Consider the following 15495-nt stretch of genomic DNA (forward strand, 5'->3'; position numbering starts at 1 on the left):
GTGTGTGTGTGTGTGTGTGTGTGTGTGTGTGTGTGTATGTCAGAAGACAACTGCTCTGGGATTCCCCTCTGTATGCTGTGAATATGTTTTATTACCGTGGTTAATGAAAAAGCTGCTTTGGCCAATGGCAGGGCAGAATATAGCAAGACAGGAATTCCAAGTAGAGACAGAGGAGAAAAGAAGGCAGAGTCAGAGAGACGCCATGTAGCTGCCAAAGGAGAAAGACACGGGAACCTTACCAGTAGGCCACAGCCTCATGGCGATGTTAATAGAAATTTGTGTGTGCAGGGTCTCTTTGTTTTTTCATCCCAGCTTCCAGGGATCTTTCCTACCTCTGCCTCCCATCTTGCTGCAGAGCAGTCAGGGTACAGATGTTAACTACATTCCCAGCTTCATGTGCATCCTGGGACTCGAACTCTGGTCTTCATGCTTACACAGAAAATGCTTTACCCACTGTGTCCTCTCCATGGTCTACTCAAACTGTTTTCACCAGGGGAAGAACAGTGTTGTGTATTCATGGAAATGAGTGAGCTGGGAGGGGGCCGCATGGAGGGTGAAGAGTGAAGGAAAGGCCTGACTTCTGTCAGGCAGGTGATGAGTCTGTGAGGCACTGACTGGATAGGAGGTGGTATCTACAGAACACATCCTCTGGGCCAGTGATTGGCTATAAAGTGGTGGACAGGGAGAGTTCAGAGACCTAGAGCTGGTACACAATGGTGTCATTCATTCAGATAGGAGAAGATTCTTAAGGCTTTGGGGGCCTTCTTCTAGTGTAGCTCACTCTGAGTGGCTCTGCCTCCTGATGACACTGGAAAGCACTTAGACCTTCGTGGTTGCTGTAACTGGAGGGTTCTTACTGGCATCTACTGAGTAGGGATGGAGCTGCTCAGCAGCCTACAGCATACAGGTTGGTCCAATTGATCCCAAGAGCCAATGGTGCTAAGTTTGAGAGATGGTCATGCTGAAATGCAGATGAAGTGGAACCTTAGACCACTGTAGCCACTGGAGGCCTTGCTGAGCATTTGTGGCATAAAACCCCACCTAACTCGACAACCCTTTGGGACAGAACTTGTTGTTGGGGGATTTTGGAGTGTGTGTATAATAACATGTTTTTTTTTTTTGTGGTTTTTTGAGACAGGGTTTCTCTGTGGTTTTGGAGCCTGTCCTGGAACTAGCTCTTGTAGACCAGGCTGGTCTCGAACTCACAGAGATCCGCCTGCCTCTGTCTCCCGAGTGCTGGGATTAAAGGCGTGTGCCACCACCGCCTGAATAACATGTTTTTATATGCACGCACATTTATGGAAGAAGGAGGCCATCCTTCTGGAATACCAGAAAGAAGAGAATCTCTAACTCTTGGGAAGGGGAGGATTGACCCACAAGGCAGGGTGCTATGAAGGAATTTGTTCCTTAGAACATAGCAGTAATTGATGTCCCTGCTTGACTCCTGTGTATGTGGAAATCAGTCTTGGCTTTGTCTGAGTGTCTCATGTCACCCAAGTCTGTATCTAGCCAACATTCAAGATTCGAATCACTGAAAGACTCCTTTCTGAGAACTAACTTAAGGTACCAGAAGGCATCATGCAAGCTTCCAAAAGAGGGAGGCAACCAATAGACTTCCAGAGATGATGCCTCTGAGCCACAGCAATGACCAGCATGGTGTCATGGCAAGGGCGCAGTGGTGGCACACATACCCTGGTGGTAACAATTAGACTTAAGACCCAGTCAGCAAGAGCAAGGCTGTGACTGGTTCTAGAAACCTAGCACTGCCCAGCACTAATGAAGTCACGGTTTTTAGAGGCGAGTCTATAGCCACTAATTCACTAAACCAGCACAATCCCTAACAACAGCCTGTGAACATCTATCCTTAGACCCACAAAGAAGTATGGCTTTCAGCCTGCAACAAACATGGAAACCATTACAGAAAACCACAACCCATCAAAATGCAGAGTTGTGGAGGCCAGTCACAGTGCAGACATCTACAAAACACTCCTGCAGAGAAGACTTGGGGAGCATTACAGAAGAGGGGCAGGAAGATTCTGAGAGGCAGAGGATCAGGGAGTTTGCTGTGAGATCATGTCTCCTAGTAAGATACACCTGCAAGTCCCATCAACGTGTTCAGCTCAAATGTGAGCACAACAAGGAGGACAGCAAGGAACAGGCCAAACTGGATGGAGAGAAGCCCACGAGGCCTTAACAGTAACAGAGAAGCACAGGCAACTGAGGGAGGCTGGGGATGGGGAGGACACACCAACTGGTAGTACACTTTCAAATGATCAGACCCGAAGACAAACACACAGGAAGTGTTACAGTAGCTGAAGAGGTTACAGTTAGGGATATATATATATATATACACACATCTATGCATGAGCTAACAATTAGTTTAAAAAACAGAGGCCATGCATTTGAAGACAAGCATGGAGGGGCTACCATATGGGAGGGTTTAGAGGGAAGAAAGGGAACCGAAGGAAAAACATTTGAGTAAATTATAATCTCAAAAATTAAAAAAAGGAAAAGAAACTACATGCTTCTCGATTTAGCCAGCCCTCAGTAGCCATGGCTTCCACTTCCGGGCATTCCACCAACCAGGGAGTATGGGAAACATTTCAAACACTTCCACTACTACTGAGCATGCAACTGTCCCCCGCACGACACAGTACGGCGGCGACTCCCACAGAGTTTGCATTGCGTTGGGTGTTCATAAAGGTCCCGTGAAGATGAATTAGAGCACACAGCAGGGTGTATCCAGGTTCTGTGCAGACACTGTCCCAGTCACTTATGTAAGGGATGTGGGTAATTAGTTGCGGGTTTGCGTTGTGAAGAAGCTCTGGTAACATCCCTCACGGTTACTGGGGGACAAATTTGGTTTTTGCCTTTCGGGGTATTTGTTATTAGCCCCTTTGATTAATAGTCATTTGTGTTTCTCTCCAACAGAACTGTGGGATCCTTCCGAGAAGACCCTGAGTTTGGCTCATTTTAGTGTCCTTCAAATATCTGTCACAGGGTAGGTGTCTGGTGTAACCTCAAAAGGTGGTACTGACAATGCCCTAGACGACAGTGCGGGCAGGCTGCCTGGCCTTCCTGCCTCTGAGCTAAGGCACATAAACCTTTGGTAACCTTGCACTTGCCCAGCGAAGCATCCCAGCTCCGCAGTCTTCGGAGAATGCTCAGGCCATCTCCAGCCTGGCAGTGCGTTCCACCAGGCACAGCTGCCTTGCGAGTTATTACGTAAGCCACTGACTGCATACATTCCAGTTTGGGCAGAAACTTTTGAGATCTGAATCAAGCCCTGAAAGATATCCTCAGCGGAGTTTGAAAACAGGAATTTAGAACGGGAAAATGCCACCGTCTCATGATAGATGCTGTCCCATTACCAGCGATTATGGTTTTGAATTTAGCTGTCAGGAAGATCTCTGAGGGGAAAAAATGTTGGTTTGTTCAGCCCGAGAAACATTTAATTGGCTTCTTTTAGATTTTATGTAAGTGCCCCTTACCACTGAAGCCCATATGCATTTATGCAACACTTGGATTCAGCAGCAATGACTAGGTTTGGAGAATGTGCAGATGTAGGGAGGAGGTCCAGACGGGGTGCCCTACAGCTGTGTGGTGGGCCAGCTAAGCAGCCCCTGAATTTCCCACAGTTCTGGCTCTCCCCTTAAGCTGTGAGTGCACTCCTCAGCTCCCAGAATGACACCGCCATTGGCACCCAGCATTCACCGCCATTTGGACACACTTGGGGTTTTGTATTAGCTGAGCAGTACCTGCTTCACCAGAGAGACTCTTTTCCTCCCCTATGCATTACTTTGCCTTTCTGTCACTGTACCTGCAGTATCTGATGGAGATGACTTGGGAAGGACAGCTTTACCGTGGCTCACAGGTTCCAAGGGTTTGACTCGTCATGGTGGGGGAATGTCCTCAGATCTCATCATGGTGGGGAATGTCCTCAGATCTCATCATGGTGGCCAGGAAGCCGAGGGAAGCAGAAGTTCAGATTTAGGTGGCTTTCTCCCTTTTCTCTGTGTGTGCTATCTAGGCCCTTGGCCCCTGGGATGGTGCAAAACACACCAGAGTGGCTCTTCCCAACTCGGTTCATCCCCTGGGAATGCCTTCACACTCACAGCAGTGTGCCTCAGTCTCCGTGGTGATCCTAAACCCAGGTAAGTCTGATGGAGGAAGGCCATTGGTTAATTAAATAAAGAAGCTGCTTGCCCTGATAGGTTAGAACGTAGGTGGGAGGAGTGAACGGAGCAGAATGCTGGGCGGAAGAGGAAGTAAGGTCAGACTTGACAGCTCTCCTCTCGAGGGCAGACGCCTCAGAGAGACACGATGCTCCACACCTGCGGGCAGAGGCAAGAGCTCTGCTCTCAGAGGCACACGCGATGAAGCTCCGACCCAGGATGGACATAGGCTAGAATCTTCCCGGTAAGACCGGTGCTACACAGATGATAAGAAATGGGCTAGTCCAGGTGCGAGAGTTAGCCTAGAAGAGGCTAGATAGATGGGCCAAGCAGTGCTTAAAAGAATACAGTGTCTGTGTAATTATTTCGGGTAAAGCTACCCGTGCGGGCAGCGGGGTGTTGGGGACGCAGCCCCGCCATTCCAATTACTACATAAGTCAACAACAAAGACTGAAGGTCACCGGGGCCTTCTGATGGGTTCCTAAGACACCCATCTGAGCGAGTACAGTTGTTGGGTAGGGCTAGGATAGGCCTCAACCTGTGAGTCGCCACTCCTTTGACAAACCTCTATGTCCAAAAATATTTACATTACAATTAATAACAGCAGCAAAATTACAGTTATGAAATAGCAACAAAAAATTTTATATTTGGGGGTCACCACAACATGAGGAACTATATTAAAGGGTCACAGCGTTAAGAAAGTTGAGAACCATTGGGTTAAGACAAGAATGCCTTTCTTTTTAAGATCTACCTGTCAGTGCGTGCCTCGGAACTCCTGGTGTTGGAAGTTTTATGAGCTGTCAACCCAACGCAATCACCATCCCCAACACCAACACGGATGCCATCCCCAGCACAACCCTCTGCCCCTTGCCCTGCTTTCTGTGTGTTAGCGAAGCCTTAGTAGCTCTTACCCTAGCAAAGAGTGGCAGCAACAACACTCCCCGGCAAGTGAGACTCTGGTGGACAGAAGCAGGGGAGGGTCCTTTGGTGTGTTTCATTCAAGGGACACAGAGGGATCTTGGAGACCTGGAGTTGGGGTGGCCGTTTTGTAGCCGTGAGAAGAAGCTGTGGCATTCTAGAATGATCGAATCAATACAGCAACTGCCCACCTCCAGACTTCTTACCACGAGAGAAACAAATTCATGTTTATGTCACTGGATTGTTGGTTTCCTTTTGTGTTTGCAGCCTGCAAGGGTCCTGATCGATACACAGTGTTTCCTTTTTCTTTTTCTCCATAACTTCTGGTCCTCCATGGGATATCAGTGTGAGTGATGGGACCAGACTGAGAATTAACTCCAAGGGACCTGAACTACACTCATGGGCACTCTTCTTTTTTAAATTAACTAATTAATTAAAATCATTATTTTGAGACAGAGTCTGGCTATATAGCCCAGGCTGGCCTCAAATTCATGATCTTTCTAGCCACAGCTTCCAAGAAACTGGAAATACAGGCCTGCGTCACCTGCCGTGGCTGCTCCCGCCTCTACAACCTTAGGCTTCAATAGGTCGGGAGTTTCTGCCACCAGGTGAACTCTTGAAAGGCATTTCCGCTTCCCTGTAAATCTAAAATGGGCCCAGACCTGCTTTCTGTGCCTTTCCCTGAGCTGGGAATCTGGCCTTGCTCATGATGGGGCCCCAGCCCGCCGGGAGCTCTCCTAGACTTTGCACTGATGAGTGTAGCCTTAGACTGCTGGCGACATTCACGGACAGTCAGAGGAGAGTGAGACCCGGAACTGTCTCAGCCCCTCTCAGGCACCACTTTATCTCAGCCCTTAAGACATCCACCTCATGGACCTGGGGCCTTTCAGTTCCGTTCACAGATCTGCACCTAGATAGGTCCAAAGGGGGAAGCTGAACTCGGATTTGTCTGGCTTCAAAGGCAGGGCTCCACATGGCGTGTGGGGGTGGGGCTCTATTTCTTATGTCATTGCAGGAAGGTTCTGCTCTGTCTCTCCCATCCTCCCACTGCTCCCTCCTCACAATGCACAGCTGCTTCCTTGCAGAGGGACAAAGAACTGCCTTGTTCTGTTCAGCTCAGAGCATGCCTATCACTCTTCCTGCGCCAGGAGGTAATGGAGCAGCGCTTTCCTGCCTGCTGATTGATCATGGAGCCGAGTCGCTGTCACGGGGTCCGCAATTAGACTCAGTGAAGGTTCACTCTGACGAGTAGTACTTGCTCAGAGCATTAGAACATGAGGACAGAAAGAGAGGGAGGGAGGGAGGAAGGAAGGAAGGAAGAAAGGAAGGACATTTATAAAGCAAAACGAAGCCTGTGAATTGCAACTGTGCCGTGCAGTCACCACAGGGCGCCTTGGAGCGGGAAATGGCTCCCTGCTATTTTCTGGCCCAAATCATGCCTGGCACACAGGGCTCTGGCCACCTACATTTCCCTCCAGCATTAAATCACAAGTGGGCATTAGATAATTTACTTCTTTTTCAGTGTAATCAGTGATCCAGCGCAGGGGGTGTGGCATCCTTGATTAGAGGTCTGGAGAGCACCCGGCTCCAGGTTTGCTTCCAACCAAACTACAGTGACTCATCTGGCCTTTTCCTCTCCAGGAGGCAGCTCCTACTCCTGTCTGCCACAGTGAAGCAGGCTGTCCTGCTAGGGGGCTTCCTCTGGCAGAAGAGTATCTTTCTAAGACATCCTGTTAGATTCTAGGCACCTGAATGCACAGTGAGCTGAGGCTCTGCAGACTCCTGGCCATGAATGCTCAGGCGTGTTCAGTATCAGGCGTCCTACCTGGCTTCCCTTTTCCTTCCCTCATCACCCGCCTGCCCAGTTCTCAGCGGAGAACTGGACCTCGGGGCTCCACGGGCCCCAATGTACCCAACGATAAGACCTTAACCCTCTGGTCATTAATGAGATTTAACATCACCATCATGGTAGCTGATGCTCAGTTGGCTTACAGTATGTCAAGCTCAGTTTGAATTTTACCCCCACACACCCATCTGTTTCTAGAAGCCATATTATCAGGGTGGAGCCATTCAGTCAAACTTCCTCTGCAGTAAGATACAGCTGATGGTTCACATTTTAACCCCTTCCCAGCACCCCCTTAACTTGTACAGCTTACTGTTATAGTGACGCAAAATAAATAAATCAATCAATCAAAAGCCATCATAAAACAGACGCTGCACCATGAAAGAGAAGAGGTCCTGGTTTTCAAAACAAATGGGGATTGTGGAGGTGGCTCAGCAGGTAAAGGGGCTTGCTGCAAAAACCTGCTGACCTGAGTCTTGGTCCCAGAACCCATGTTAAAGGTGGAAGGAGAGAATTTCCTCAGACCTCACTGTGGGTACTGAGGGACATGTGCCCTCCGACTTTGCCCCCCCAATAATAATAATAATAATAATAATAATAATAATAATAATAATAATAATAATAATAATAATAATAATAGATATAAACTTAAAAGTGATCTGCATATTTCACAGAATTGCAAAGCGGGGCATGGAGAGGAAGTGATCTGCTTAAGGTCACCGGATCTCTCGGGTGGAAACCTACTTGGCCTATTGGAGAATCTGCTCACTATTTAGGCCACTTGTTGAGTTAGAAGAGACTCCTCTAGAATGTCATTCTGAAAGTTTTAGGATCTGGCCAAGTTAAGGCCATTCTCTTCTATCTTGGGATTTAATGACGGCAAGGTAGGAAGTCCAGGCACCGAGAGCCAACGTCATCACTTTTCTAGAATATGGAGGGGATGTTTGTTTGATAAGGCCCCTAGCCTTTTCTGAGTCAGAAACTGTGGGTTCCCTGCAATCCTCCACAGGAACCCTCCTCTACTGTGATTGCTCTATTAGGTTCCCTCCAGCTTCCTGTGGGAGACAAAAGGAAACAGAACCACTAAACAGATTAGGGAGCAGGAAGGTTTTGTGGAATATTCCTTTACACTGTGTGAATAGATGTTGCTTGGTTGGTTTAGTAAAGAAGCTGACTTGTCAATAAGTGGACAGGATAAAGTTGGGCGGGAGAGCCAAACTAAGGACACTGGGAAGACGAGGGGCAGAGTGAGAGGGTCATCAGCCAGAGGAAGAGGAGGTGAGCATGCCATGCTAATACCACCACGCGACAGAGGGTAGGTAAGAGATACGGGTTAACTTCAAATGTAAGGGCTTGTTAGTAATAAGCCTGAGCTATTGGCCAAATGTTTAGAATTAATAACAAAACTTATTTGAGAGTGATCTGGCAGGAAAAGAAAGCTCCATCTACAAGGTTGCTTCAACAAAAGATTTCAACCAGGGGATTTACATGCTTATATTCCTTCTGTTGGGCGAAAGAAAACTAAACAAAAAAATGCACACAAAACCCAGCAGAACATAGTCACATGAAGAGGCTGCACACGAAAGCCATCTGTGTAACACTAATTCTGACCTCACAGCCTTTCTCTCTGTGAGAAGGAGAAATGGCAAGCCTCAGAGACTTTGGAGTCATCTGTGGCTGCGCCAGCAGCTGGCAATTATGGCCAGGTGATGGATGCAGGATGGCCCCACCTTCCTCCTGGAGATGCCTAATCACTCATGGGAGCTATCCCTTCCTACACTCCTCCTCTAGTACGGCATTTTGAAATTCTCTTTTTATACATCTTTCCCTTCCCTCTCCAAAACAGGCCTAGAAAACCATCTAGGGCCCCCAACATGTAAGGGTTTTGTGCCCCTTACATGTTGGGCACCAAGCAGGACAACCTCTGAGTCAGCATAGGGATACAGAGAAGGACTGAACTTTGGAGTGAGCGGGATTCCAGTTCGAATCCCAGCTCTGCCTGGGTCCTGTCCTCTCCGAGCCTTGGTACTTCTTGCATCTACAGGTCTTGACAGACCGTAGAAGGCTATGGGAATTTCACACCTGCCGACGCTTTGGCTCTGAATGTGACATCTGGCAGACGCTCAGTACAGGCTAGGCATCACCATGGTGGTGGCAACTGACATTATTATTAGTTTTATTGGCCCTAGGATCTGTCTTTAGAGCCACATATTTCCCTGTAGTTTGTCATAGCCAAGGTGGGGTTAATCGGTGCATTCCAGTGGCTCTAAAATGTTGATGTTCAGAAGGTATGATCTTCTGAATGATGGCCAGAGATACCCTGAGCCCATCATTTGGCTTAGGAAGAGAAACAGCAGTGAAGAGATGACTTTAAAAAATACATTAAACTTTACTTACTTTATGTGTGTGCCATGGTGTGTATAAGGAGGTCATACGAGAAATGCAAACAAAATGTATTGTCTTTCCTAGCAAAGTTAAGTAAGACAAATTCCATAAAAAAACTGTAAAGCATACACTTAATAGAAACTCAAATTCCTCCAGGGTCAGCACTTGTTAGGATCAAAATATGTGCCCAGCTTTCCTTTCTGCCTAGAAACAGATGCTCTGAATTAGCCAATGGCATGAGAACTTGATGTGGAGCTCACATCACTCAAGAGTGAGACACAGGGCTGGGGAGATGGCTTAAGAGATAGTTAAGATCTCTAGCTGTTCTTTCAGAGGACCCAGGTTCAGTTCCCAACACCCACATAGCAGCTCACAACTGTCTGTAACTCCAGTTCCAGGGGATCTGGCACACCAATGCACATAAAATAAAATTTAATAATAATAATAATAAAAGGAGTGAGACACAGGACCCCTCTGCATTAGGAAAAAAACTCAAATGGACCCCCACTGGGTATGTTTGCTTGTTTGTCTGCTTGCTTGCTTGGCATCCTCTGGAAAAAGTGAGGCTATTTATCGTTCCAAAATTCTTTGGACTATATGATCATTTTCTTGAGAGCCACTTCCTATAGCCAGAGAACAGCTTATGGGAGTCGGGCAGCCATATGGGGGGGGGGTCCCTTGAACCTGCTCCCGTGACAAGCATCTCACACACGGTTCCCCTTCCTGCCCTTCCTGCTCTACCTTGAAGTTTGATTCTGGGGAGGAAGCTCTGGGTCAAACGTCCTCAGTGAAGCCGCTAGAGATGACAGGAGAAATAGACACATGGCTGGGCCTCATCCCCAGTGGGCAGAGCAAGGCGGGGTGAGTAAAGATGCATCACCGTTTCAAGAGTAGCAGCCTTGGGGCTGGAGAGATGGCTCAGAGGTTAAGAGCACTTGCTATTCTTGCAGGGGACCAGAGTTTGAGTCCTTGTACATACACAGCAACTCAGTCATCATTAGCTCGAGTTCTGGGGTATCAGGTACAGAGTAGCAAAACACTCATAAGCATAATACAAAAATAATAAAATCTTGAAAAACCAGAAGAAGCTGCCTTGGAACTTTCTGGACCATATGTAAAGTCTTAGAGAGTTTAAAGATTCCTTTACCACAGGTCATCCTTCCTGGGGCATGACTCTGAGCCCTCCTGAATCCCTGTGGGGGGAGCAGAGTGGGCTGGCAACCACCCTTCCTACCGCCCTCCATTAGCTAACCATGGCGGAGTGAGACATTTAAGACATCAAAGTTAAACTGCTTAAAACATCATCCTCCCAGCTCTGACCTTTGCATCTAAGAGCCCTGGACGCAGCACCAAAGACAGGATAGCCTGTTCCAGACCCACCTCACACACACATGGAGATAGACCAGCTACCATCTTGGTCCTGATTTAGGCCTAGTTGACATGCCCACCTCAGCAGGTAGGAGGAGAGGAAGGCTGAGAGATGCCGAGAAACTCACCTGATGACCACAGCAGGCACTGCAACCAGCCCAACCTTCGACCCCAAGAGTGATACCCCACAGCCAGTCTCTCCACAAAGTAAGAGGGAGGGCCTGTCTCTTGCCTGGCAGATCTCTGGAGCTAAGTTCTGTGATCCCAGCCTACAATTGATCTTCATTTCCCCCTGATGTTCTACAGTCTCTGTCGATTTAGCCCATCGTTTTGGAATTACTGGCTAATGGGATGGGCCCAGCTCACAGTTCGGATCCGTGTTTTCATTCTCTGTGAGAAACCAACCGTCCAGAACGACGGGGATGTCTGGACAATTTAATTATACCTAGGCCCTCATCCCTTCCCCCCTTCCAGGCAGGCGAACCTGATCCATTTCTCTGATTCAGCAGAGAGGCCACTCACCTGTGTTTGTTGATCTGAGGCATAAGAAGGCCAAAGTGCTTTCTTGTTGGGGACACTCTGTAACTTTTTGGTGGCTGGCACTTTGGTCATCTTTAAAATACTTCGGGCTTAACCTGTGCCACCACGAGAACGGTTCAGTTGCCCTTTCCAGAATCTTTGACTTCAGCACTCACTGGTGTGAAAATATCCAGAAGAGTCTCCCAGCCCTTCAAGTCCAAGTCCGGGGACAGTAAGGAGGTTTCTCCAGGGACTAGTTAGAAAGCTGACCATCTGGTGTCTCAGGCAGGGGGAGTCTGGTAAGGTCCACCAGGCAAGCCGGGACGGTTCATGTGCACAAACTCACTTTGTAAGTCTCCTCTGTTTCTAAGGCGTGAATAACTTTCTTTATAAGCAAAATAAAACGTGAGCTGAAAAATGTAAAACTCTACAGACAAAAGTCCCACCCTCGCTGCCCGGCCAGCGAGTCAAGGGAGCAAGACAGCCCCACCTCCGGGCTCAGCCTTGAGGCCTAACTGCCTGGTGGGGCTAGCTTGGTTACCTGGCAACGGGACGACGCCCCGAGAGCTTCCTCCTTGGCTGGGATTGGTGGAGGTGAGGGCAGAACTGCTTCCTGGTTGCTGGAAGTGGGCTGTGGAGCAGGTGGCTGGCCAGGAGCCACGACGTCCAAAAATCATTTTGGGGGGTAGGGATGGAGGAGGTGTTGTTTGTTTGTTTGTTTGTTTCTGGTCAGGCCAGAGGATTCCAGCCTTCTCTCTACTCACTTAGGAGATTTCTTCCTTTCAAAGTCAGTTTCCTCCTGTTTCTCATCTAAGAGTATTTTCTCAGGGTTTGTATTGAATGCTCAAATGTGTGTCTCCGCAATTATCACCTACAGGTGCCCATTGCCCTTCGCACACGAAAACCCCTGCAAGTCCTTTAAAATGCATGCACAGATATAGATGTATACGTGTGTGTGTGTGTGTGTGTGTGTGTGCGCACGCGCGCGCGTGTGTGTACACGTGTGTGGGTATGCCATTTACTGGGAGCCTACAATATACAATGCGCTGTTTGTATGAACTGGCTAACATTTCAGCCCAAAACTGTTTGGTTCTAAACCCCAAGGTTTTACTTACTGAGGTAAGAAACCTAACTTTGTGAGTTTTGGATTTCTGGGTCTTTAAATTGGGGACTGCAGGATTACTACCAACAGCTAAGATTAAAGAAATAACACACGTGGCTAGCCCAGGTGGAGAGGTGCTGCTAGGGACGCTGGGAAGCGTCAACGGCCGAGCAGATGTTAATGCCGGCCGATATTTATTGATCCCCTGCTCCGTGCCAGCCCGCGGCAATTTAACCCGTATATTTTGATTCGCACGCACGCCTTCTCCTTGGCTGTATTTTATTCCGCAGCCGCTGTGAGGGTTCTGATCTCACCAAGGCTCCATCTTCCTTCGGCCCCCTCCCAAGGCAGGACGACTCTCTACGGAATGCAAATGGCCTCCCCCCAACAGCGCTATTTTCTCTCTGTTGTCTGAAGACCGAATCTGACCTTCCTCTCCACAGGAAGTCTGGGTCTGCCTGCTTCCTCTGTATTCAGCAACCACGGAGTGTTTTCTGAAGGTTGAAGATAAACAAAGCCCTGTTTAGAGGACCTGGCTGGGCATGAGAAAGCAGAGTAGGCTAGGAACTGTTCAGCCCGGAGGAGCAGAGGCTGGCGGCTTACAGGGCACTGTGGGTCGGGGTGGTGAGGTGGACAGGACTGCAGGTGTCCTGCAGGGGGAAAAGGGTTTGAGCTCAGCTGGAGGAAATGTACACACAAGCGTAGCATCACTGTTTGCTAGTGTTAATGGTGCACTGTACTGGGTTCCACTAGAGTATGTCTACGTGTGTGTATAATGTAGTTCAGTCGGTTCACTTCTTGTGCCTCCCTCCCCTCCCCCTTCTCTCCTTCCACAACTTCTAATATTTTCTTCCCCTTGATTCCAACATAGAAGAGAAAACTAGTCTGCCTTATTTCACCTAGCACGACAGTTTCCATTTCTAACCAATCCCTTGAAACTGAGTGATTTCATTCTTCACGGTGGAGTAAACCTCTATTGTGAATGCAGACAGTGTTTCCTTTTAAGATTATGCGTGTGTGTGTTTATTATGCGTGTGTGTGTTTGTGCATGTGTGTTTCTCTCTCTCTCTCTCTCTCTCTCTCTCTCTCTCTCTCTCTCTCTCTCTCTCTGTGTGTGTGCAGTATTCATGGAAGCCAGAAAAGGGTGTCGGATTCCCCTGGAGCTGGAGTCACATAGATTGTGAGCTGCCCTGTGTGGGTCCTGAGAACCAAATTAGCAGGCGGTCTTAAGCATGGAGCCATCTCTCCAGCCTTGAGGTCATATTTTCTTTCTCCGTTCATTTGCTGAGGGCCTTTAGGAGAGTCTATGACTGGATGCTGTGGACAGTGATGGGAAATGACCCAGGCTCTGTCCTCAGCTGGGTCACAGCCTCAGTGGTGACAATCGGTTGGCGTAGCCTGAAACCAAGGGGCCAATCCAAGCGACATGGGGGGGGGGGGTCTGGACAAAGGAAGTGCTCAATGAGGCCAGCACTCATTTCTTTGTCGCTAGTCACATGTTTGAATCAAATGAAAACTGGGAAATCAGAAAGGCGTTGGAATAAGAAGACCTGTGTTCAAATCCTAGTTCTGCTGTTGACTGGTCTTAAGACTTAAGTGAAGTTCTTCTGATTTCCCCAATGTTAGTTTTTAATCACATGTGTGACGGTCACGTGTACTGGGAGTTCATCCATTTTATCCCTGTCATTGAGAACTAAGAGACAAGGACACAAGAGCTCTGGTCCCAAATGGTTGGTGTCATCTCCCTTCTCTGGTCAAGGTTTATACAGCTTAAAGCAATACGTGCACTCCCCGGTACTGAAGGCACACAAGCAAATGCTATTTGGTTTCTTCACAGGCTTGCGGTTCATGAATTACACCAGTGTTTAAATCCCAACCCACAATTACCAGCTGTGCAACACTACCCAAATAATTTCTCCCAGAGCCTTAATTTTCTCCTTAGAGAGTGGGGGAAATTGTACACTCATGAAAGCGATATAATGTCCAGACAACATCTAGTCCACTGGCTGACATGCAATAAACACGTCAAATGTTAGCTGTTTTTATTTTACAGCCATATGAGCCAAAGCACTTCTGAGATCAACTTGTTAATTTGGGGATCAAATGCTTAAGGAAGAAAAGTTCCCCAATCTTTTTTTCCAGGTTTTATAATAATATAATTTCAAACAGCATAAATGTGCCATTTTGTTGATGTCAGCTCTCAATTTGATTATTTCTTGCTGTCTAGTCTTCCTGGATGGGTTTGCTTCTTTTTGTTCTAGAGTTTTCAGGTGTTCTGTTAACTCACTAGTGTGGGATTTTTCCATCTTCTTTAAGTAGGCATTTAGTGCTATGAATTTTCCTCTTAACACTGCTTTCATTGTGTCCCATAAATTTGGGTGTGTTGTGTGGTCATTTTTGTTGAATTTAGGAAGTCTTTAGTTTTTTTTTTCATTTCTTTCTTCCCTGACTCATTGATGATTTAAGTGAGCATTTTTTTTAATTTCCCTGAGTTTGTAGACTTTCTGAAATTAGTGTTGCTGTCGAATTCTAATTTTAAGCCATGGTGATCCGATAAGATACATGAGGTTATTCCAATTTTTTTGTGTCTATAGATGTTTGCTTTGTTACCTAGTATGTGTTCAGTTTTTTTGAAGGTTCTATGAGGTGCTAAGAAGAAGATATATTATTTGCTGTTTGGATGGAATGTTCTATATATGTTTGTTAAGTCCATTTGAGTCATAACATCTGTTAGTTCCCTTATTTCTTTGATGATTTTTTTTGTCTGACTGACTTGTCCAGTAGTGAGAGTGGAGTGCTGAAGTCTCCGACTATTAGTGTGTGGGGTTTAATGTGTGATTAAGCTTTAGTAGTGTTTCTTTTACATATGAGGGTGCCCTTGTATTTGGGACATATATGTTTAGTATTGAGAGTTCCTCTTGATGGATTTTTCCTGTGACTAATATGAAATGTCCTTTTTTTTGGTCTCTTTTGACTGATTTTAGTTTGGAATCTGTTTTATTAGATATTAGGATAGCTACACCAGCTTGTTTCTTAGGTCCATTTGATTGGAAAATTTTTCCCCAATCTTTTACTCTGAGACAATGTCTGTCTTTGAGGTTGAGGTGTGTTTCTTGTATGCAGCAGAAGGATAGATTCTGTTTTTGTATCCAATCTATTAACCTATGCCTTTTAAAGGTGAGTTG

General features: G+C 47.1%; 1 protein-coding gene across 1 annotated transcript in view; it reads right to left on the reverse strand.

Moving 5' to 3' along the window:
- Window positions 1-11647, reverse strand: part of Ccdc60 (coiled-coil domain containing 60) — a 173872-nt gene extending 162225 nt beyond the window's left edge. Inside the window, exon 1 of the mRNA XM_013349439.2 lies at window positions 11212-11647. Coding sequence (XP_013204893.1) covers window positions 11212-11301 — 90 coding nt within the window. The 5' untranslated portion in view covers window positions 11302-11647. The remainder of the gene's footprint in view (window positions 1-11211) is intronic.
- Between the last annotated feature and the right edge of the window lie 3848 nt (window positions 11648-15495).

Source organism: Microtus ochrogaster, chromosome 2, assembly GCF_000317375.1.
Source record: "Microtus ochrogaster isolate Prairie Vole_2 chromosome 2, MicOch1.0, whole genome shotgun sequence".
NCBI classification, from domain to species: domain Eukaryota; kingdom Metazoa; phylum Chordata; class Mammalia; order Rodentia; family Cricetidae; genus Microtus; species Microtus ochrogaster.